Here is a 22637-nt window from a genome sequence, read left to right on the forward strand (position 1 = left end):
CCACCTTCGTTTCCTCCATTTGTGGCGCGGCATGGTGCGATCGGCTTAGCTAGCAGATCATGACCGGTATGAACTTGCCACTCGGCTGCTGCTGCTGATGCTGCTGCTGCTGCCACCCGGAGGCATGTTTTAATATCTAGTCGGCAATTTTTCATACTAACTCTGTTTGTGCACGCGCAAAAACTTGGTTGGTTTTATCTGGGCTCTGGGGTTGTTTGCGCAGGTACTGCCCCGTCTCCTTCATCTGGTCAGGTTGGTCGGAGCATTTCGTTGGAAATTAAATCAATTTATCAGTACGTTACGTACTGCGCTATGCAACATTACATTGTAAATTTCGAGCTAAACATTCTAAGCCTGCCTGCCCCGGTAGCGAACGATTATGGCACTTTGACATTTCGATTGGCTAGAAATATTGTCGTTATACACTGCTTCAATGAACGCTAATCGTTTTGTATGTTCATTGAATGCTGACTGCTCCTGCTCTTGATACAATTCAACACCAATCTATTGTTTGGTAATTTAACCATTTAACCAAGTTCGCGGTTTATAATTTAATTTGACACTATTTTTGCGATAAGTAAATTATTTGCGTAAAAATAGTTCCATTTTTTCCTTTCTGTATCGTTTATTTTTTGGTTTTTGCTTTCACTTTTCTTTTTTTTCCCTTCCGTTTTTCCACTTTTTCTATCGTCTTTTCTCTTGCTGGTCCCGTATTTCTTGTCCATTGTTTTAAGCCTAATTTTTGCTTAATTTCAAGTCTAAATTCAATTCTAATTTCATGCCCAATTTCGACACTAATTTCAAGTTCAATTTTAAGTCTACCGTGAACGTACCATATTCTGCGCAGTTAAGACATTTTTATGATTCTTCCGCCATTCTAAGCATTCTAGATTTAAATTAACAACGTGGATAGCAGCAACGTGTAGTGCTACGATCTATAATAACTGGTAAAAAATATGGGAATTATAAGTCGACCAACAATTGAGTTTATTTTTCGTTTTCTAAACTTATCCACGGTGCCTAATTCTGCGCACTTTCTTGCCCATGTTCCTAATTCTGCGCATGTTTGCTCCTAATTCTGCGCACCCAAAAAGTAAAAATAAATACTCCTGCCATGCTGTTTATGTCTTTATACGCTGAAAGCACACCGAAAAATCCGGCATTAGCCATTACCATAAATAAATACATGATCCGGCCTTCTTGTGCTGTCCGGGTGCAAAGGAATATTGTTATCATTTTGATTGCCTTATTTTAAATATTTCATTCTCGATAACGTGAAGGGCGCATTGATTCGGCTTTTCTGCATACTGAACATTACACTTTAAATTAATACTAAAAATTGTGTTTTCATATAGAAACCACTTCCCCACTCTCTGGCAGCCCTATGAGATTGGACATTAAAAAAATCAGAAGACATGGTTTCATGAATTGGCGCTCGTAGGTTCGGACCCTGAGACATAGCACAGGATACCAATCAATGCAAGTTAAAGATTCTACTTGAATTTTCATGCCTCTATATGTCAGCCATTTGGGTGCGGTTGCGTATTCTTTCGTGATTTCTTTGTATGATACATTACCGCGCAGAATTTGGTACATGAATAAAAAATCTGTGTCTAAATCTGCGTATTATTGCATCGCATTTCTCTAAAGAAAGCAATGCATGCAATCACTCTTTTTATCTAAAACATGACTAAAACTAATTATTCTTTCTAATTATGCTGGCTAATTTGATCATTGCAAAGAATTTCGATCATAAATTTGTTAATTTTCTAGAAGGACAATCTTAGCGTTGGTGCTAACGACGATGTTGTCTGCCATATAAAATACTTTCAGTTTCATTTAATTCGTTAAATTATTTCGCTCTCAATTATTATGGCCCGTTTGTGAATAATGGCGTAATATTCAACAGACATTTATAAAAAAAATAACGCAATGATCATAGTTATGTACAATGCTAAAAAATACTTATATAAAGAAAAATGCGCAGAATTAGGAGCAGTCACGGTATGAATATGCTAAGAAAATTTACTTAACATTTTCATCTTCCACACGATTGTGTGAATAATACTGCTCGCGCCACAAATGCTGATACCTTTTCATAAGAAAGTGTTTGCTCTACGCTATTTGATTCATGAGAAATAAATTTTTCTTGAACATCGTAAATATTCAAGAAAACCTAGTTTTTCGACTTGAACATTAAAAACGTTATCATGGAAATTTTATCATTAAAAGATGGGAAACAAACAAGAAAAAAAAATCCATGTTTTTTTTTGTTTTCGGTTATCCCTTGTTTAACTAAAACTTATTAAAAACTACCCCTCACAAACAGAACCCATTTCGTGTCTGTTGAAGATTGCAAAAGCTCACTGGGAACGGTTTACGGGTGTGGCCCAAGGTAGTAACCTGGGACCACTATTGTTCCTAATATTTATCAACGATCTAGCCAAACTGAACCTGATTTATCAACGATCTAGCCAAACTGAACCTGATTTAAAATCAGGTGGAAAATTGCGGCTCTTTGCCGATGACACATCCGTTTTCTATCAAACGAAATCAAGGAAATGATTATGCTCGCCAGAAAAAAAAATGTGAGACAGAAGAAAAATCAGGCAGAAGGAAAAAAAACGTAAAAGAACGCTAAGCAAAACGGGTGAAGTTACAAAATGGGTAAAAGGTGGGAGAAAGAGAGAAGATTTGGAATAAAAAGAAAAGAAATATGAAGGAAAAAACAACAAAAAACGCGAAAAAAAACAAAGAGAATTTTTATTTCGAGCAAAAAAAAATGGATTTTAGGCATTTTTATTTAAAGTTTAAACGTGAAAACCAAATTCATTCTTGCTTTTAATATATACGTTATTATTTTCCATGCGAAAATCTACGAAAAAAAAACAAAACCGAAAGAAATTTTTTTTGGTCGATTTTCGGAAATTCCGCTGTTTGAATTTCCATTTTTATTTCATGCTAGAAGCGTTAACTTAACTCGTACACTCATTTTTTAAGTTTTTCTGGCTGTAGAGCCCACAGATAATTGATTTTATAAAAAAAATTAACTCATATCCTACAAATTATTTTTTTGTCTCTCGATTTTTCAAGCGTATTTCCAAGGCCCTCCCCCCCCCCTTGAACAAAAAACTGACAAAAAACATTAAAAATGATTTGCAATGGTCTAAAAGAAAACCGATAAAAAAGAGAAAGAAAATGGACTGATAAGAAGAACAGTTGGGATAGAAAAGATGGCAAAGAAAAGGGGAAATTACAAAAGCCGAAGAAACGAGAACAGAAGCAGACGAAAATTAAGACAAAAAATGAAAACGGAAAATAAAAGGAAACAAAGGAAAAAATAGAAAAGGAGTTAAAAAGGTAAAAAAGACGAAACAAGATTGAAAATGATGAAAAAAACGAAAAGGAAAAGTGTAGGAAAGACGTGGTAAAAATTGGATGGAAAAAGAAAACGAGGAAACAGCGGACAGTAAAAAGGAAAAACGAGAAAAAAGAAAAAAAACGTGATATAGAGGAGAAAACGAAACAGAAACCAGAAGAGAAAAGCGCGAAAGAAAAAAGAAGCTCGATAGGAGAAAACTAATAAATGATAAAGAGATACAGAAACAGAAAGATGGTACAAAAACAGGAAAAAGGAACACAAAAAATTAAAAAACCGCAATTTTCCAAACAATCAAAGAAAAAGGAAAACCGAAGAACAAAGAGAAAAAAGGTAGCCCAAAACAGAATAAATATAACAGAAAGGAATGAAAATGGGGAAACTAAAATAGGTAGAACGGATCAGACGAAGACGAAAAACGACCAAAAAAGGAGATCAATAGGCAACGTTTCCTGTGAAAATGTTACTAAATTTTCTTAGCATGTTCACCATTGAGGCAGTTCATCTCCTGCTGCTCTCCAGAAAAAGAAACAAGAGAGAAAAAGGAGACAGAAGAAGAAAAAACGGAAAAGAGCATGAATTAGAAAAACTGCAATAAGGCCATTGCAAATATTTTCTAAAGTTTTTGTCACTCCCCCCTTTGAAACTGGCTTGAAAAATCGGGGGGCAAAATAATAATTTGTAGGATATAATTTTTTATTATTTAATCAGTTGTCGGTGGGCTCTACAACCTAAAGAACTCGAAAAACGAGTGTACGAGTGGTTTTAACGCTTCTAGCACGGGACAGAAATGGAAATTCGAACGATGGAATTTCTGAAAATCGGCCAAAAATGTTGCTTTTGTTTTTGTTGTTCGTTTAGCAGGTTTTTGCATGGAAAATACATAATAACGCGTATATGAAAAGCAAGAATAGATTTGGTTTTCACATTTAAACTTTAAGTAAAAATGCTTAAAACGCATTTTTTGCTAGATTTAAAAAATCTCTTTTTTTCGCCAGACCCCCCCTCCTCTTTCAAGTGCCCATCAGCGGAAGGACAAAAACTGAAATATTTGTAATGGCTTAAAAAGAAAAGGAAAACGAAAGGAAAAAAAGCGGCAAGAGAAAAAGTATGAGGAAAAATGGGATATGCGAGAGAATAACGTGGAAAAAGGGCGCAAAAAAGAAGGAGATAGGTTAAAAAGAGCAGAGTGGATAAAAGACGGAAGAATAAAAATGAAAGAAAAACGATAAATAAAACGAGGAAGACGGGAATGAAGAAGGATAGAAAAGTAGAAAAATCGGAATGGAGAAGCATGAAAAGGAAAAGTGAAATTACGGGAGCCAGAGCCACGAGAACAGAAGAAGAAGAAGAAAATTGAGAGAAATAATGAAAACGGAAGACAAAAGGGAACGAAAAAGCACAAAATAGCCCGTGACAGAAAAGAAGGACCAGCAGAGACGAACAGGAAAAAATAGATAAGGAGTTAAAAAGGGAAAAAGACGAAACTAGACTGAAAATGACAAAAAATTGAGGAAAAATGCGGAGAAATTCGGGTGGTAAGAAGAGAGAGAAAGGCGAAACAGAACAACGAAAAACTAGACAAATATTGCGAAAACGATGCATAAAAAATGAAAAAAAAGTGACAGAAAAGTTGGGAAACGGAAGAGAAAACATGATATGAAAATGAAAAATGAAACACAAATCAAAAGAGAACACCATAGTGAGAGAGAAAAAAGAAACTCGGTTGAGGAAACGAGGAAAACGGGAAAAACAGGTAAAGCGGGACATTGAAGGAGAAAAATGGGACAAAAATGGGGGTTGAATAGGAAAAAACAGTAAAGAATAACTACAAAGAAGAAAGAAAAAGATGAAAAACAGGAAATAAAAAAGGAAAACCGAAGAGCAAAGGAAAAAAAGGGGGCCAAAAACAGAATGAACTTCAAAAAAGAAGGAACATGGAATGGAACAGACGAAGACGAAACACGAGCAAAAAAGGAGATAAGGAAGTGAATGGACGAAAAACACGAAAGAAAATAAAAAAAAAGAGTGAAAAGCAAGTACAAAAACAGGATTGAAAATAAACGAACATGGAACACAAAACGTAGAAAAACGGAACGATGAAACAGAAAAAACGGTACAGTCTGTCGAACTGGATCAAGTCAGGTCTTAGCTCAGAATACTTTGTTTTGATGTACGGGAAAGCAGAAAAGAAAAAGAGAAAAAACGGAAGAAAGAAAAGTGAGAGTGAAAACCAAAAAAAAAAAACGATACCAAAAAAGAGAAAAAACGGGACTAGGAAAGAGAAAAAACAGAGCAGAAAAGAGGTAAAACCTTAATTTTAGTCAAAGTTCTAATCTAACTTTGTATCTATATCCAATTTCAAGTGTAATTTAATTCCACTTTGAAATATAATGTTTAGTTAAATTTAAACTCTGATTTCAAGTCGAGTTTTTGAGTTCCAGTTTCGGACTGTTCCTTTTGAACTATCATCAAATACTTGTTATTTACATAATTTTACGTAAATTGAAACGTTTAAATGACAATTTCTACATTTATAACCGGCTGTTTCAACTGCTCGATTTTTGTCGGATTTTCGGTCTATCAATTTAGGGTTAAGTCCCATTTACTTCTAATTTCGAGTCCAATGTCAATTCCAATGTTCGTTTGTGTTCAATTTCGAGCGAAGTTCAAATCCTATTTTAAATCTAATACCAATTACAGTTCTAAGTCTAACTCAATTCCAGTTGCAAATAAAATTTCTTATAACATCTTTAAACTCTATTTTAAGTCCGATTTCGTGTCTAATTCAAAGTAAAACTTCCAGTCCAATTTACTCCACATGTAATGCCAATTTCAAATCCAATTTTAAGTACAATTTCCAGTTTAATTTGAAGTAAAGTTTCAAGCCCGAATTAGTCCCAATTCTAGTCTAATTTGATGTTCTAGGCCGAGTCCGGTTTCAAGTCTAATTTCTACCCTAATTTCTAGTTTAGTTCAAAATCTGATTTCTAAAACGATTTTAACTTTAAGTTTAAACCCAGTTGCACCCGAAAGTTCGGATTTTTCAGGCCCAGTTTTTCTGAAAGATTGGGTGCCCCCCTTTTGTTTATGTCTGGGGGCACGCTAGTGCTTTTAACACCATCATCATCAACTTTATCCACGTATTTACAATGACTTATGGCAATTACGCGAGCTGGTTTACCGAAATCGATACAAGTTAACTTTGAAACTTTTCATTTGTTTAATTTTCTCGACGAAATGGAAAACAAACACAACCTCCTTCCGCGCTTTCATTGCCATTCGATCGATCGTACCACCAGCAACTCTCTTTCTCTCGCACGTTCGCTCTTGCATTCCGAAATAAGAATTAATCAAATACTCACCTATAAATTCATTTCGCATTCGTATCCGATCCTGCAGCGTGGCAGCCGATATAATGACACAATTTATGAACGCCAGCAGCGCAATCTGATACTCGACCGAAGTTGTTTTGTCTAACTCCACGACGACTATGTTGAGCCGGTAGCGTTCGCCTTTGATGTTCTGTCGGAGTTTCGAAGTTCCATTTTGGGAATCCAGCCGGAGGGAGAGAAGAAAGCAAGGAAATTGATGAAAATATTGGTCACTCATAGGGGAACAAATCGAAACTTGGTCCGCCAAGGTCAACCTGCGCTAAGCTTCGATTTGACGTCGGCGTCTCGGCAGGGTGGAAAATTTGATTAGCAGAAGCTTGTGAAACCTTTACCTTATAGTGTTCCAGCGTTTCGATGGTCCGCTTGTAGCCGCTCGAGCTGTAGGCGCACAGGGCCGACAGCAGCTCGAAGACTTGCTTCTTCACGGTTGTGTTGCTGGTGTCCAGAGCAAGGCCTAGCTTGGTAACGTAGTCGTGGTTCTCCACGATGTACTCCAGCCCGATGCGCGAATCCATCTTGTTGCCGGCCTTCCCGCCGCTGCTGCTGCCGTTGCTATCGTTCGTCATCGTTGCGGACGGCGTCCTCTGCCGATCCGGCGTTCACTTTTCAGAAATCTAGCATGGAAGGAAGACGTAAACAAAAATATTAGTCGATCGTGTCGTTACAGACTGCTGGGCTCGACGGAATCAAGTAAATGGCTTTTTAACGAGACGACTGATGAAGGGAAATATTAGAGAGAGAGAGGACCACGTAAGCTATCAACCGGTCGCAATCGATTGGCTGTGAGGGTCATAAAATTCCGCAAAATTGCATATTTAGCCTTGTTTGTTTGTTTTATTTGATATCCTGGTTTGATTTTATAAAACAAATTTTTTTTTTATTAAACTGCGTGTTCTAAATCAAGACAGGGTAATATCACTTGCCAATAAGTCAAAAGTCAACATAACATAAATAAATCATCGGACCAAGGTTAGTCAAGAGAGGTTTTCTGATGTTCAAATTTGTTTTTCACCCCCGCTGGGTTACTCTTGACGACCACCGAAATTTTCAATGCGGAAACTGTTGAATGTATAAACAACGTCGATGGTTGCTAACCAATCGTTCCGCGCACTTCTCTTCTACAAACTGTGAAAACTAGATCACCTATTTTAACTCACCTTGCATCGGACAAGCGATACGCGTAACTTTAATAATATACTTTGGCCGACACAAGGTGACAGTAGTGGCGAGAAAAGACAGCAATCATATTCATTCACACTTCCAGCGAAAAGACATGTACTGAAGCGCCTGCTCACGACATCGAAGCACGCTGTGGCGTTCCCGGCCACTTGACATCGTTTGAATCGCAGTGCGAACCGAGCGGGCAGGGCAACTGGGCAACGGCGAGTTTAGATAAAACAACCAAACCTCCAATGCGTGCGAATGTGATGTAACGGTGCGCGGGGAAGCCGCTCGGAGTCCGCGCCGTGTCGCGTCGTTGTTGGTGCCAATCAACGTAGACGGTGCGGACCACTTGTGAGCTCACGCAGTTACAAACGCCACATGACATCAATAATTGTTTGTTTGCTTATCCGCGATTTGAGATTTGACAATGGACAATGGTTTTGTGCTGAAGCTACCGGATTTTACCGGTAGCCACGTCCTGCCCTGTAATGAATACAAGTCAAAGGTGTTCTAAATATCGAAATATCGACTACCAAATCAAAACTAATCTAACTCATTATCAACTTTAAAATCTGTAGGTAAGAACAAATATTTTTTTTTAATACCCTCCTCTGACTACCCTTCGAGAAGAGTGACGGTAACCGTGACAGCTTTACATGACAGTAATAAATCATGCTGAGAGTAGTGGTAGCGATAGGAAAGAAGTGTCAAAGAGGAAGGAAGATAGTTGATAGTTGATTACAAAGGAAGATAGTTGACACGTGGAATAAAATTGTTAAAATTGAAGTTATAGAAGCTAAAATTAATCTTACATTTACTAGTTGGTCTTAAACTAAAATTTGAAAGATACGTCTATTTGAAATTACTATGAAAAATAATTAAAACCTAAACTATGGCAAAACACAACAGATTAAAATCGACAGCTACAAAGGACAGGTTAAAATCACAGTTAAAACATTATTGAGACTAAATCGCAGGAGGAAAAACTAATTGTAAGTCAGATGTTATAAAATGAACATTTAATAAAAATACTATTTGTAGTTCTGATCTACTCAACCAGGAGTTGATGCAGGAATAGTTTCGTAATCCGAACAGTGAAGTCGTTTGTGGCACAGATAAGTTACTTAAACTACTATATAATCGAGATGCAGGGAAAAAAAACTAGCAGAAGCCAGAAAAAAACTTACATGTATAAATGGTTGACACGTTAAATAATATACTCATTTACATTCCTTATTATATACTGTTTTAGCTTGCTTTTCATAAGGACACTACTTCTTATTGTTTTTATTTTATTTGGAAGCAAATTGTACTTTGATGGACCATAATTAGTGATACGTTGTAGACCCAAGTTGGTAGATGCTCTGCTTCTTAATAACTCATTCGAATGTCTAGTATAGGGATAGTTTCGCCTGGTCTTAAATATAATATTACTACGGAAAGTTCGGTCATGTGAGGCATTATGTACAAACATGATAGTTTGAGAGTCGCGCAATCCTAAGATGGACATAATTTTATGATCTAAGCTTGTATAAAGCGAATACGTCGAGAATAAATGCGGTAAATTGAAAATTATTTTTATACATCTGTTTTGCAAGGTTTGAATCTTTTTAAGTTTTGATTTAGCAGCGTGACCCCAGACAATGACTAAATACTGAAATATAGAGTGGATACACGCATAATAAAATTTTAGTAATGATTTATGCGGCACGAAGCAGCGTACTCTTTTCATAAGCCCACATAGCGGCGAAACTTTGCTGGATACATGCTTAATATGTGTGCCCCAGGAAAGACAAGAGTCTAAATGCAGTCCTAAATACTTAAAAGACACAACTTTTTCAATAATCAATTTGCCGACGAGCGGATCAGGATGTTGACAGATTTTTTTTCGCGACGAGTGAAAAAGTATGTATTTTGTTTTCGATAGGTTCAACGAGAGGTTGATTACCATTAAAAAATTCAATAAGAGTTGATAAATCCGATTCTATGTCTTTTACTATGGACTGAACATTAGCGCGAGGGTAAAACAATGCCGTATCGTCCGCAAACAGTTTAGGTATGCCTTGAAGTTGTAGCTTTCCAATATCATTAATGAAGACCAAAAACAATAGAGGACCTATGTTACTACCTTGCGGAACTCCAATGTCAATCGATCGTAAAGTGCTATGAACACCGTTAATAGCAACAGATTGTTTCCGGTTTGTTAGATAGTTTTTTATCAAGTCATTAGCGACTCCTCTAACTCCATATCGCTCAAGTTTTTTTTAATAGAATTTCATGATTTATGGTGTCAAATGCTTTTTTAAGATCGATAAATAAACCACCTACGATTTTTTTTTGTCGTCAATTTCTTCTAACAACTTATCAACAAGCTCTAGAATGGCGGTTGATGTTCCACAGCCTTCCCGGAAACCATATTGAAACTTGTACAGAACATTATTAGCACAGAAAAAGTTTACAAGTCGGTTTGTTAACAGTTTTTCCATGATTTTGTTCAAAACTGATAATGTTGAAATAGGGCGATAGTTAGAGGGATCAGAAGTATCACCAGATTTAAATACAGGCGAGACTTTTGCAATTTTAAAGACGTCAGGATAAGCCCCGGTTTCTATTATTCTGTTGAAGAGCTTCGCGATTATCTCGGAAAATGGACGTGCGTTGGCTTTTATCAAGTCTGCTGGTAGATTATCATGCCCTCTACTTTTTTTCACATCAAGTTGATTTATCAGTTAGAGTTACTAACACACTTTAAAGGTTTCAAACAATCGAAACTAGACTTTGGAAGTTTACCGGCCAGGTTATTTCCAATAGTAGCAAAATAGTTATTAAACACTTCAGCAACTTCGCGATCAGAGTCTAAGACTTTTCCGTCAATTCGCAATTTTATTTGGTCACTAGTTTTTGAACGTCCAAAAATTTCGTTCAACTTTTTCCAAACATTAGAGTGATTAGAACTTTCAAGTATGTTTTCGTGATATTCTCTTTTACACCGTTTCTTAGCAGCTTTAAGCTTAAGCAGAGTCTCAGACTTTTCCGTCAATTCGCAATTTGACTTGGTCACTAGTTTTTGAACGTCCAAAAATTTCGTTCAACTTTTTCCAAACATTAGAATGATTAGAACTTTCAAGTAAGTTTTCGTGATATTCTCTTTTACACCGTTTCTTAGCAGCTTTAAGCTTTTTCTAAACATGAGTAAGCATGCCCTTAAAGCGCGTGTCATTGGGATTACTTTTGACTTTTTCAAAGTAATTATTTTTTATTTGAGTCAATTTCCAAAGGCTGTGCGTCATCCAAGGACAGTGCTCCCCTTTTAATCTAACAGTTTTGGTGAAAGTTTTAGTGCATGCGGATAAAAGATTGTTGTAATTTGTGATTAGAGTATTTAGTGTAGCATCAAAATTATCACTAATACAAAAATCATTTAAAAACATTGAAAATTAATGGTGTAATTTGACACGGTCGACTATACTGATTTTTAGTTCTTGTTGCCTTTTCTCATTACTCAGTAAAATAGACGAAATAACAGGAAGATGGTCGCTAATATCACTGAATATCGTATGATTCTGCAGTTTTGCGGCGAGATCGATAGGACAAATAAAATGATTCAGAATATTGTTACTTACTGGCCGCGTCGGGAATGTATTTGTACACACATAACCATACGATTCCAACAAATTTTTATATCTGACTACAACATTATTATTTTGCAGATTAGTTGGAACATTCACATCACCAATGATAAAAAATTGCTTAGACGGAATAGCAGATGTCAGCCAACCCTCCAAAAAATCCAAAAAAAATCCAGTTCTGACAGCTATCTCGTTCGCTTTGTTGACGTGGTGCTTCTTGACCACTTCATGACTTCTGTTCCATAACGGCTGGATGTCAAAGCCGGCCAAAATAGCACGGAATATCTTTTTAAGTACATTCATTTTACGTGACTTCGTTTTACGTTCACTTTTTACGTTTAAAATTTGAGATAACGTCGTCTTTTTTTACGTCCAAAATTTGCCGTCCTCTCGATTCGATTTAACATCCTCTCATTTTACGTCGAAAATTTGAATTAACGTCGTCGTCAAGAATCAGTAGACGGTTTTAGAAACTTCTTTTTACGTCAAAAATTCGAAATAACGTCCTCCTTTTTTACGTCCAAAATTTGAACTACGTCCTCTCGGTTTAGGTCCAAAATTTTAATTAAAGTCCTCTCGTTTTACGTCCAATATTCGAATTAACGTCCTGTTTTTTGCGACCGATTTTTTTTCGTCCCTGAATAGTGGACGCAAGACGAGATTTGAGTCATTTCAAACGCTCGTTCACGAATATTTTCCTGTTGACGGTCCCGGTCCCAATGAAAATGTCACTTTTTAAGCCACAAGTACAGATAGTACTGACTTCGACATTTTCATATACTTGAAAATATCCGTACATTCCCGGTGGTTGTATAACACTTCTGTTGAATTTGATTCAACCGCGGTTTTCAAAATTATAATCTTCCGCCGGAAACGAATGAAAATGCACACCGATTGATGATTTATAGTGGGAGGATATAATTTTCCTGCGAATGAAATGGGTACATATTTTAGTTATATAATAATTTGCAGGATATAATGAAGATCTTCGATAGCGGATTCAACAAAATATCAACTAACCTGCTAGCCGTAATTAGATCTTGCAACTCGAACCACTAAACATTGCATTCTATAGGTTCAATTACGTTTTGGGGCATAACTTACAAATACTGAAATAAATACTGAGATTTCTGCCCAATTAAAATTCATCACTATATTTTCACTTTTTCGCCGTCGATTTTTCTTTAATATTTTTCGACCGTTCCATTCATCACATCACTCGCGAAACTTAACTTGAAACACAGAAATCTTTAATTTACCACCCGAACAGTTATCTGGTAAGATATTATAACGATTTTGCCCAAACTGTTCACTTGAATTGATATGAAAAACTTTATTTCGTTTCGATTGCAATTCCGAATCCGCGACCGTCGTTGTTGATACGTTACCAAGGAAACGGGAGTGATGCCATATTTACGTTGAGCGTGAAATTGGTCAATAATTTTCACTATTAAATTAACGGTCGTAAAGTGTCGAAAATATACTTATAAAATTCACCGTAAAAAAACATTTTATCTGATAGAATTAGGCCATTACAAATCATTTTCAAAGTTTTTGTCACCCCCCCCCCCATCTTTAAAATCGGGGGGCAAAAAATAATTTGTAGGATATGAGTTAATTTTTTTATAAAATCAATTGTCTGTAGGCTCTACAGCCTGAAAAACTCGAAAAATTAGTGTACGAGTTGAGTTAACGCTTCTAGCACGAAATAGAAATAGAAGTTCAAACAGTGGAATTTCCGAAGCTCGGCCAAAAAAATTTTCTTTCGTTTTTGTCTTTTTGTTCGTAGATTTTTGCATGAAAAATAACAACGTCTTTATTAAAAGCAAGAATATATTTGATTTTCACGTTTAAACTTGTTTAATAAATTGATAATAAATTGTTTAATAATTTTTCCACGGTTTCTGAACTATTGGTTTCCAAAATGGTCCGTTTAAGAAAGTAGTTTTGAACGATTTGTTTGTGTGAGTGTAAAATAACAATTGATTATTTCTATATTAAAATAAAAACTCTGGCAATATTCTAAAAATCACGTACAAGTCATTTTTGCTTGGAGGACTTTTCTCTCAAGCTTCAAACCTTCGGCTCCCTACAAAGGTATATTCCCAATCAATAAGGTGATAAGGTGCGGTGTTGTCATCGGCAGTAACACAGCGGCAAATAAGCAAGCGCCACTTCTACAGCTGCAGCTGGTAGAGTACCGTGCCACTCTGCCAGACAATGCATTCATTGACTTGACGGACATTGATTGCAATGAGTGGAGTTATCGCAATAAAAAAACAAACTCATTTCGCTTCAAAATAGAGAGATACCTCGAAATAAAACAACCTCGATAAGGCTATTTTTACCCCGTCGTAAGACATATTTGACAACGACAGGCGAGCTAAAGTCTATTCCGAGACATGTCGTCCCGAGATGCGTCGAATCATTAAAAAAGCTGAAATATCTCACAGATGGCTCCAGCAGCATAGACATGCTCTGTCAAACGTAGTCGACGAGCTCTGTGACCGACAGTCAAACTGCATTTCAATCTGATTGGTCCATCCAAAAATGCCGATTCAGATTAACCGTCAGCAACCGTCAATATGAACAAATAGGAGCGAAAAGAAATTATGACATGTTCTCTGTATCAGCGTATGGCTCGCAGCGCTTAAGTGTCCATCTAGCGGCAAGCATGAGCATAAGCTAACCAAAATGATCCATTGTGCCAACAAGATTAACAAGACTACAGCAGAGTACAAATTATATTATGTTGGAATGCGCTAAGAACACGTCAAATGAATTCATGAATTCAAAACAGAGTAGGCTGAATTTTCAACATCAGGAAAAAAAACCCGATTTAATCCACCTAGTGGTGAAAGGAACCTTTGTTATACGGTCTTACTTGGTATTTGAGATAGAAATCGACACGTTTTCGGAACATAATTCATCTATTGGTTAACGTTGCGTTATGCGTTGGTTTACATAAAAATTTTAAAAATTGAATAAGTTTACAAATTTTGAACAAAATAGGAACACTTTTAAATTTTGATAGATCCTTTTTTCATGTAATTGCTGAGTAAGGATAAGTAAGTTGTTATTAATTTGAGTAAGTGCAAATAAAAGTAAGTTGTAAGAGGAAATCTTATTCTTAACATATACATTGCCTAGTAAAGGTCTAGTTTATAGGTTTTTGAACTATGCATAATTTCCTGTAATGCCATTCTATTTGATTCACATCAATAGAGTTTTCTTGAATAATTTTAATCAATTTTTATTAATCTTCGGTTACTCACGCTGTTGTATTTTGTACAACACGTGTAGGTTTTTCAACGCCATATTGTTATAAAGTTACAAATCGTTGTTTAACTAACGAATATTCTTCAATAAACTTATTCTGAGCAAAATGTCATAATTATTCAATGCATTAATACGTTAAATTGTTGGAAAAATAGATCAGCATAAACCGCCATCACAGAAACGAAACAATCAGCATGCGAGGTGTACTGCAATTGACCCCAAGTGGAATTTTCTCTCGTTTCTCCATATGGAAAAATGGTGTCTGTAGGCAGCAAAACTAGCCAATGTAAAATGTTTAAAATGTATCCGTCTGCTGGTAGTCGAGTAATTCGTAGTCAAAATTAAGGTATTTTTTATAATCAAAGTTCTACAGTTCCTAAACAAGCAAACTTAGAGGTATACTATATTCAGCAAAGTTGTGTATTTTTATCATTTGTACAATTTTGTAATATAAAAAGTCATACAACAATTACAAAAAGAGCAAAAATATAAAAACTGAGTTTACAAATTCATATACAATAAATAAGATTTTTCTATCTTAGCTGCAGAGATGGAAGGTTACTGTCTCTAGCAAAATTTCTTGTAATAATATGCTCTATAACTTTGCAGAGCACATCAATGTGTTATATTGACACTGAAAAAAAAAATATTTTTTTTTATTTCACCTTTAGGGGGATTAATCAAAATTTAGATTCCACCAGACGATAGAGCTTTTAATTTCAAGAAACTATTCTAAAGGTTCGATAAACCTAAAACCAAGTTTTCCCAGTCAAACCTCTAGTGCGCACGTTTTCTTTGGTTTGGGGTTATAGTGCGCGCGAGTAACTGTGTTGCAAAAGTTGGCGCGAGTGTTTGAGGGTTAATATCTTTTGACCGGTACAACCAATTCTTATGAAATTTTGCATATATATTCGTAGTGTCAAAACCTCTCGTTTGATACTAAAATAATTGAAATTAGGTAAATTATCTTGGTTAAAATCATTATAAATTATTGTTAATTTTGGTGTGGTGTATACGGTTGGTCATAACTTTCAAATTAAACGTCCAATCAAAAAACCATTCAATAGTGATCTATTAGCATATATTATCTTTCAAATGAGACTAATAGCGCATAAATCGGTTTGGCCATGTCTAAGAAACAGGCGATAATTATTACCTTGTCAAAACAGGTTTTTTAAGCATAACTCTTAAACTACTTGTTTGTTTTCAATTAAAAATTTCTGAATAATTTAGCTTTAATAAGGGCTTTCATTTGATACTAAGATCGTTGAAATCGGTCATGTAGTTCTAGAGAAACCCGTGTCACGTATTTTTCACATATTTGCTTATAACTTTTAAACGAAACGTCGTATCACGAAACAACTCAATAGTGATCTACTAGACAATTACACCTTGCAAACAAAAGTAATAGCGAACAATTCGGTTCAGCCATCTCTGAGAAACAGGCGATAGAAAAAATCATTACATACATACACACACACACACACACACACACACAGACATTGCTCAAATCGTCGAACCCTATCGATTGGTATATGTGACTTGGCGCTCCGGGCCTCGGATCAATTTCGTATTTTTCGACCAATTTTTAAACCTTTGTTATAGTATAACAAAGGTAACAAAAGTTCATTCATCATTCTTCTGGTGATAATTTAGGTATAGCTGACGGGCATGTGTGAGGAAGGATTAAAAAAAATCAAAATGGTGAATTTGACGTGAGAGACGAAGAGCGTGGAAAACCGCCGAAAAAGTCTGAGATCAGTGAACTGTAAATACTTTTGGGCATAGATGGCACTCAAATAACAACTCGCGGATCAACGGAATGCGACTCAAGCTGTTTTCACCCGTTTGTTGAAGGTCGTGGGAAAAATCTAGAAGATCCGAAAATAGGTTTCACATAAGCTGAAATGCTTCTCGCCAGATTCGAAAGGAAGTCATGTTTCCACAGGATTGTGACTGGTGATGAAAAAATATGGGTTTATTTCGAGAATTCGTAGCGTTAAGGATCTGGAATAAGTCCAAGGGGACCAACAATTAACCAAATCGTTCTATGGACGAAAGACAACCCAACTAGCATTTTCATATGTATAAAAAAAAGATAAAAATCATCATTATGTACAGATATACATGCTAATAAATCGTATTTGATGCGCAAAATTGGCATATCCGTTCTATTTTGGAGGTAATATACGTGATTAAGAATAATTTTAAGCATTACGACTATATAAGTATTTATATACGACAATATCCGATTAAGCGCGATTGATGTACGAGTTGGTGCTAGCTGGGAATGCTTTGTGTTTGGTGGGATCAGAAGGGTCTGAGCTACTCAAACCTGGTGAAACCATTAATAGTGGACGCTAGTGATAACAAACGATCAATTTGCACCAATTTGCAATACGATGCAATTTGCGGTTTGCCCACCACACTTGTCTCGTTCCGGCTACCACTCATCGTATCGATGGAGCACGCAATTGTTGAGCTTCATGTCTTAGGGAAATGTTGGAAAATGGCTGATAGGCCCTGATTTGATGCAAAGGATCTCTGACAGTGATCTAAGAAACTACGAGGGCCAAAAATAATTGCTAGACGGATTACTCATGCTAGTTAATGCAGCTAGAAGGTATTTAAGCTAAAGGAGACTTGCCAGACGCAATCATGGTTTCATTTTCGAATGCGGTTAGTCGTTTGGTATTTTGAATCTCGTAACTCGTAACAGCAAAGTTTAACTACCTTAACAGTGACTTGTTTGCTAATGCCCCTGATAGGACTTCCTGTTTTTTCCTGGTCAATGTTCTGATACTTCTGTGTACGTGTATTGCGAATGTTGCCTCTGTCGAAACCACGTGTTTATTATAAATCAGGTATTCATTTGCTAGAGCGTAGAGTAGAGCAGAGTAGAATTCAGAGTAAACGTTAGATTAAGCATCAGAGCCACAGCCAGGGTAAGCGTGAAAGCCAAAGCTAGAGCCAGAGTGAACGTCAGAGTGAGCATCAAAGCAAGCGTCAGGGTAAGCGTCTGAGCTAGAGCCTTAGTAAGTATCAAAGCCTGAGCCAGAATAAGCGTCGCAGCCAAAGCCAGAGTAAGCGTTAGACCCGGAGCCAGACTAAACACCAGCGCTAAAGTTCATAGTAAGCGGCAGAGCTAGGGCTCAGAGTAAGCGTCAGTGCTAGAGCTACAGTAAGCATCAGAGCCATAGACAGAGGAAACGTCAGAGCTAGAGCCATAGCAAGCGTCAGAGCTACAACTAGAGTAAGCGTGAGGGCCAGAGCCAGAGTAAACGCCAGAGCCATGGCCAAAGTAAGCGTCAGAGTAAGCATTAGAGCAAACGTCAGAGTAAGTATCAGAGCCACAACTAGAGTAAGCATTAGAGCAAGCTTCAGAGTAAGCGTCAAAGCCAGAGCCAGAGTAAGCATCAGAGCCAGGGTAAGCATTAGAGCCAGAGCCAGAGTAAGCGTCAGAGCCAGAGTAAGCGTCAGAGCTAGAGCTAGAGTAAGCGTTAGACCCAAAGCCAGAGTAAACGTCAGAACCAGAGCTAGGGTAAGCATCAGAGTCAGAACCAGAATAAGCGTCAAAGTTAGAGTCAGAGTAAGCGCCAGAGCCAAAGCTAGAGTAAAGGTCAGCGCCAGAGCCAAAGAAAGCGTCAGAGCTAACGGGTGGCAACCAACATTTTGGAATTTTTTCTCAAGCTGTCAAAAAAAGATAAAGATACATGAAGAAGATCTGATTTACCGAAATTAAAGATACATTATCTATTGTTGAAAAACAAAATTAGTGTACATTTGAAAACGGTCCGTAATCGGCTGTTCGGCGACGCTTTCGTTTGACGTCGAAACAGGAGCGTTGTGCGGCCGTCATGTCAATTTTGCGAATGCATCTCTTGATTCTACCAATCAACTGTATGTTATTTTTGTACATCAAGTTATTTTTGTACACCAAGGAATTCAAATCCCGAAGAAATCTTCGATTGGGCGCACTGAGACAGATTTTTCGGGTCGTGGTTTGAGTAAAAATGGGATCGAATGAGTATTCAGCAACGATTGTGCTTTTGGCGTAATGCGATGATGCTCTATCCGGCCAAAACACGTATTGTCCATCTGCATGATGTTTTTGTTGAAACGGGATCAACATTTTCTTCAAACATTCGTCTAGTGCATCTTAATTGATAGCCAAACCAGAGGGCTTGTTGTTGAAGAAACGAGAAAGAGAACGATGTCCTTCTGCGTCCATGATTTTGGCTCGTCTTCCACTACCTTGCTTGCGAATAGTTGTTGGGCATCTTAGGATATGGTAAGCAGTCGAAGCCGCAACATATTTGCTTTTTAAATGTTGTACCGTGTACTTTTTGCCGAGATTTCTGTTGTGGTTCGTAGAAGTGTACAACGGGCTTCTTGTTTCGACGCCACTTTAAGCAAAACTGGGCAAGCATAAACAAAACAAAAAATATTAACAAAAAGAGGTGAGAGAGAGCTAACACATACATACTCTCATTTCTCTCTGAGCTCGTTTGTTGTTGAATATAAGGGCCGCGAAAAAATTCCAAAATTTTAGTTGCCACCCGTTAGAGCAGAATAAGCGTCGGACCCAGAATCAGAACCAATGGCAATGATCGCCAGCGATCCAGCGACAATCGAAATATGGTCCTCCAGTATTGTCAGTTCAGGACTGCCCTTCTCTAATCCCTTCGAGTTTCAGCTAAACAAGCATCATCTTCAATAACACAGCTCTTTGCTAGTTTTAGCTACTTTTTCGTCGGGATTTTTTGCCACGTGCCCAGCCCAACATAACCCCTCACATTGTACTACCTTTATGCATCTGAGACACACTACATTTTTCATTTTGTCGACAAATATTGACCGCAAAATTCTACGTTCAAAAAAGCTTCAACGTTCATGATTTACATCCGTAAAGGACCACCGACAGATTTAGTGTTCTTAAGAGCGCTAGTAAATATTGCACCTTCGAAGGCAATGTTGAACTGCAGGAATACATCTCGAAGGTCATAAAAGCGGTTGGTGTCGTAATCGTTAGCCAATGCAGCTAAGTTATGAATCTCAGTCTCAAACTGAAGTAAACGTTTACATTGTGTTGTCTACCAAATCTCAGATCTAACTGTGACGCGGAAATTAATAAGTAAAAATCCAAATTTTAGGTCGGATTCATGTTTATTCTAAACTGAAGTTGTCAATTGATCGAGACACTCAATCCTCAATTTATATTGCATCCTGTAGCAATTATGACGACTAAAAATAGCAATGAATGTGCCTCGGAAAGTTGAATCCAATGAACACATTAAAAACTGCCATCTGGATTGTATTCTATTTCCATTAGACGCCCATTGAGGTCGGTTGTTACTTCCAGCGGTCGAATTTAATATCACTTCTTGCCGGTTGGCAGACGCATAAAGGCGCAATCAAGTCTATTAAAAATGGCAGTCGTTTCAGACTGCAACCGTCTGCTACTACAGTCAAAGCCCTCTTTCATCGGCTCGGCAGCCGTGGTGATGATGATGGTCGTGTGGCGTTAGATTTCTTAGAATTGATGAGAAAAAAATCATCATTTTGTACCCGTCTCAGACAGCAAACTACGATCGAAGCGAGAGAGTCTGGCCAGACTTCTTCCGTTCCGTTCCGTAGGATTCGGAATGCTCCTCTGGCTGGCTGGGGCGGATGACATTGTGTCACTCACTGGATTGTCTGACGATTGATTGATGAAGAAGCAAACGCACACACATGATCAATTCTGCGCAAGATCCGATGCGCTTATAAATCGATGGTGTTTTAAAACCTTAATTGAATCAGAAAACGACAGCCAACATGGAGCAGCACAATCGACTTAGCGACAGATGTTTTTGGAGCGATGATTGTTGGAATTGAATTAAGAAGACCGACATTCATTTTGTTCATCTTTCAGCTTGTATTCACGAATGTCACAATCACAAGTGATAAATCTTTTCGATTATATTGAATTTCAAGCTTACCGCGAGAATCTTCTATCCTTTCCAAAAGGATTCAATTTTACAAGTTGCGAACAATGATGAACATTTTTCAACAAGCAACCCGACACCTATTAGCAACGACAACTTTCAACAAAGCACCAGTCAGTCGAACAGGTCTATCTTGATGTTTTATTAGCTCGATTATTTGTTCCTTGTTGCTACTAGACAGCTATTAGCGACCTTCCTCGGTCGTCGAGGGTTGTTGCGTGCCGTGAATGCTTCGAACGATGACGACGGCGACGACGATGGTGTTCTACACCGAACCGCGATCCTGCCAGCAGATACCTTCGACCAAGAAGCTATGGGTCACACCCCGCCCGCCCGGAGCTGTTGGTTGCCTTTTCGAGTGGGTGTTGAAATAATCTCGTTACAAAATTGTAGGTAGCGTTAGTCACTTCAGCCAAGTGGTGGCCGCTGCTGAATAATGACGATGGCGATGATGAAGGCAAATATTGTTTGATTATTTTAGACATTTGCTGCATTCCTGGCTGCTCTAGATTGAATTAAATCCGTTTGAAAAGGGTGCTCAAGCCAAGTCGAACGTGACCTTAACTTTCTCGGCATAACAAAATTATTCAATTTAGCAGAAATTTATTCAAACTCATAAATTAAATTGTATGTAGAAGTTGAACTAAACGTAGAAGTTCCATCATGTCAATAAATTTATTTGCTCTGCAAAGTGTACGCACTAATGAATTAAGTAAGTGATGATTGATTCCCCCCCAAACAACCGCTTTTAATTCTCGAAATAACCACACATAAAATATCGTATTCCATACGCTCATCGTAAGCACATCAATAACCTATTGTTTATGCAGCAGCTCAGGCCCACTTAGGGGGCATTGCATTAATCGATCGCGGGCAGCGACTGCAACAATCCGAAGTGAAATAAATTGCAGCGCTTCCCCTTCGTTCCTTCCTCCGTTGTCGTTGTCTGTCGTCCATCGTAGCAAATGAACCATTAATTGAGAGATGATGGCGTTTCGAGCTAACACCCTCGTATACTCTGTTTCCGACTTCCACCCACTAGCGTGTCCAGACGTAAACATAGGGTGGGGTACCCGAACTTTCAGAAAAATGTTTTGGTCCGGAAATTGAGTTAGTGTAAGATGGCGAATCTCAATTGGTGCTTAAAATCAAAACTGGAATTGGACTAGAAAATGGGCATGGAACTAAACTAGAAATTACAGAAGAAATTGGACTTACAATCGGACTTTACATAGGGCATTAGTTTTTTTTTGTCGTTAGGTTAGACCATTATTTTGATCTATTGTGGTACACTTACTCTTTAGTCTAGGTATTTGTTGTAGCATTAAATTAGACTTGAATTTGGAATAATTTGGGCTTGAAATTTTATTTTAAATTTTAAACTGCAAATTGGATTTAAAATTTGATTTTAATTGGACTCAAATTTGGAATAACTTGAAATGGAAATTTTTTAGACATGATATCGGATTTAAAACAGAATTTGACACTTTTATTTGAAATTGGACTCAATAGAGGTTTACCGTCAGATCATACCCCTCCTTTTCTTATTTTTTCTCGAAAGTACTCCCAATACGAGTGACAATAGTGCAATAATATATTTTTTTCGTTGACTCTAGAATTTACTACGATTTTTTAAACAATTCAAATTGCAAGAATGTTGAATTTCTTTTCACCAAATCACGAATGTTGAGTTTTAAAAAATTCGTTTCGGCTGCAGTGTTTATCAAAATTTTCAGATTTTCTGGCAGCATTGCCAGAATGAAATGCTAATGATTACCTTCGTTTCGTGTGTTGCTTGCCACAA

The 22637-nt window shown here is 37.2% G+C and overlaps 1 protein-coding gene across 2 annotated transcripts in view; it reads right to left on the minus strand.

The window, feature by feature from the left end:
• The window catches only part of LOC128741205 (FH2 domain-containing protein 1), a 183963-nt gene that overhangs the window by 47215 nt on the left and 114111 nt on the right, over positions 1-22637 (minus strand). For both annotated transcript variants that reach the window (XM_053836838.1, XM_053836839.1), the window contains 2 exons: positions 7107-7388; positions 6745-6904 (listed from right to left, as the gene is read on the minus strand). In XM_053836838.1, coding sequence (XP_053692813.1) covers positions 6745-6904; positions 7107-7340 — 394 coding nt within the window. In that variant the 5' untranslated portion in view covers positions 7341-7388. The remainder of the gene's footprint in view (positions 1-6744; positions 6905-7106; positions 7389-22637) is intronic.

Source organism: Sabethes cyaneus, chromosome 3, assembly GCF_943734655.1.
Source record: "Sabethes cyaneus chromosome 3, idSabCyanKW18_F2, whole genome shotgun sequence".
Lineage (NCBI taxonomy): Eukaryota > Metazoa > Arthropoda > Insecta > Diptera > Culicidae > Sabethes > Sabethes cyaneus.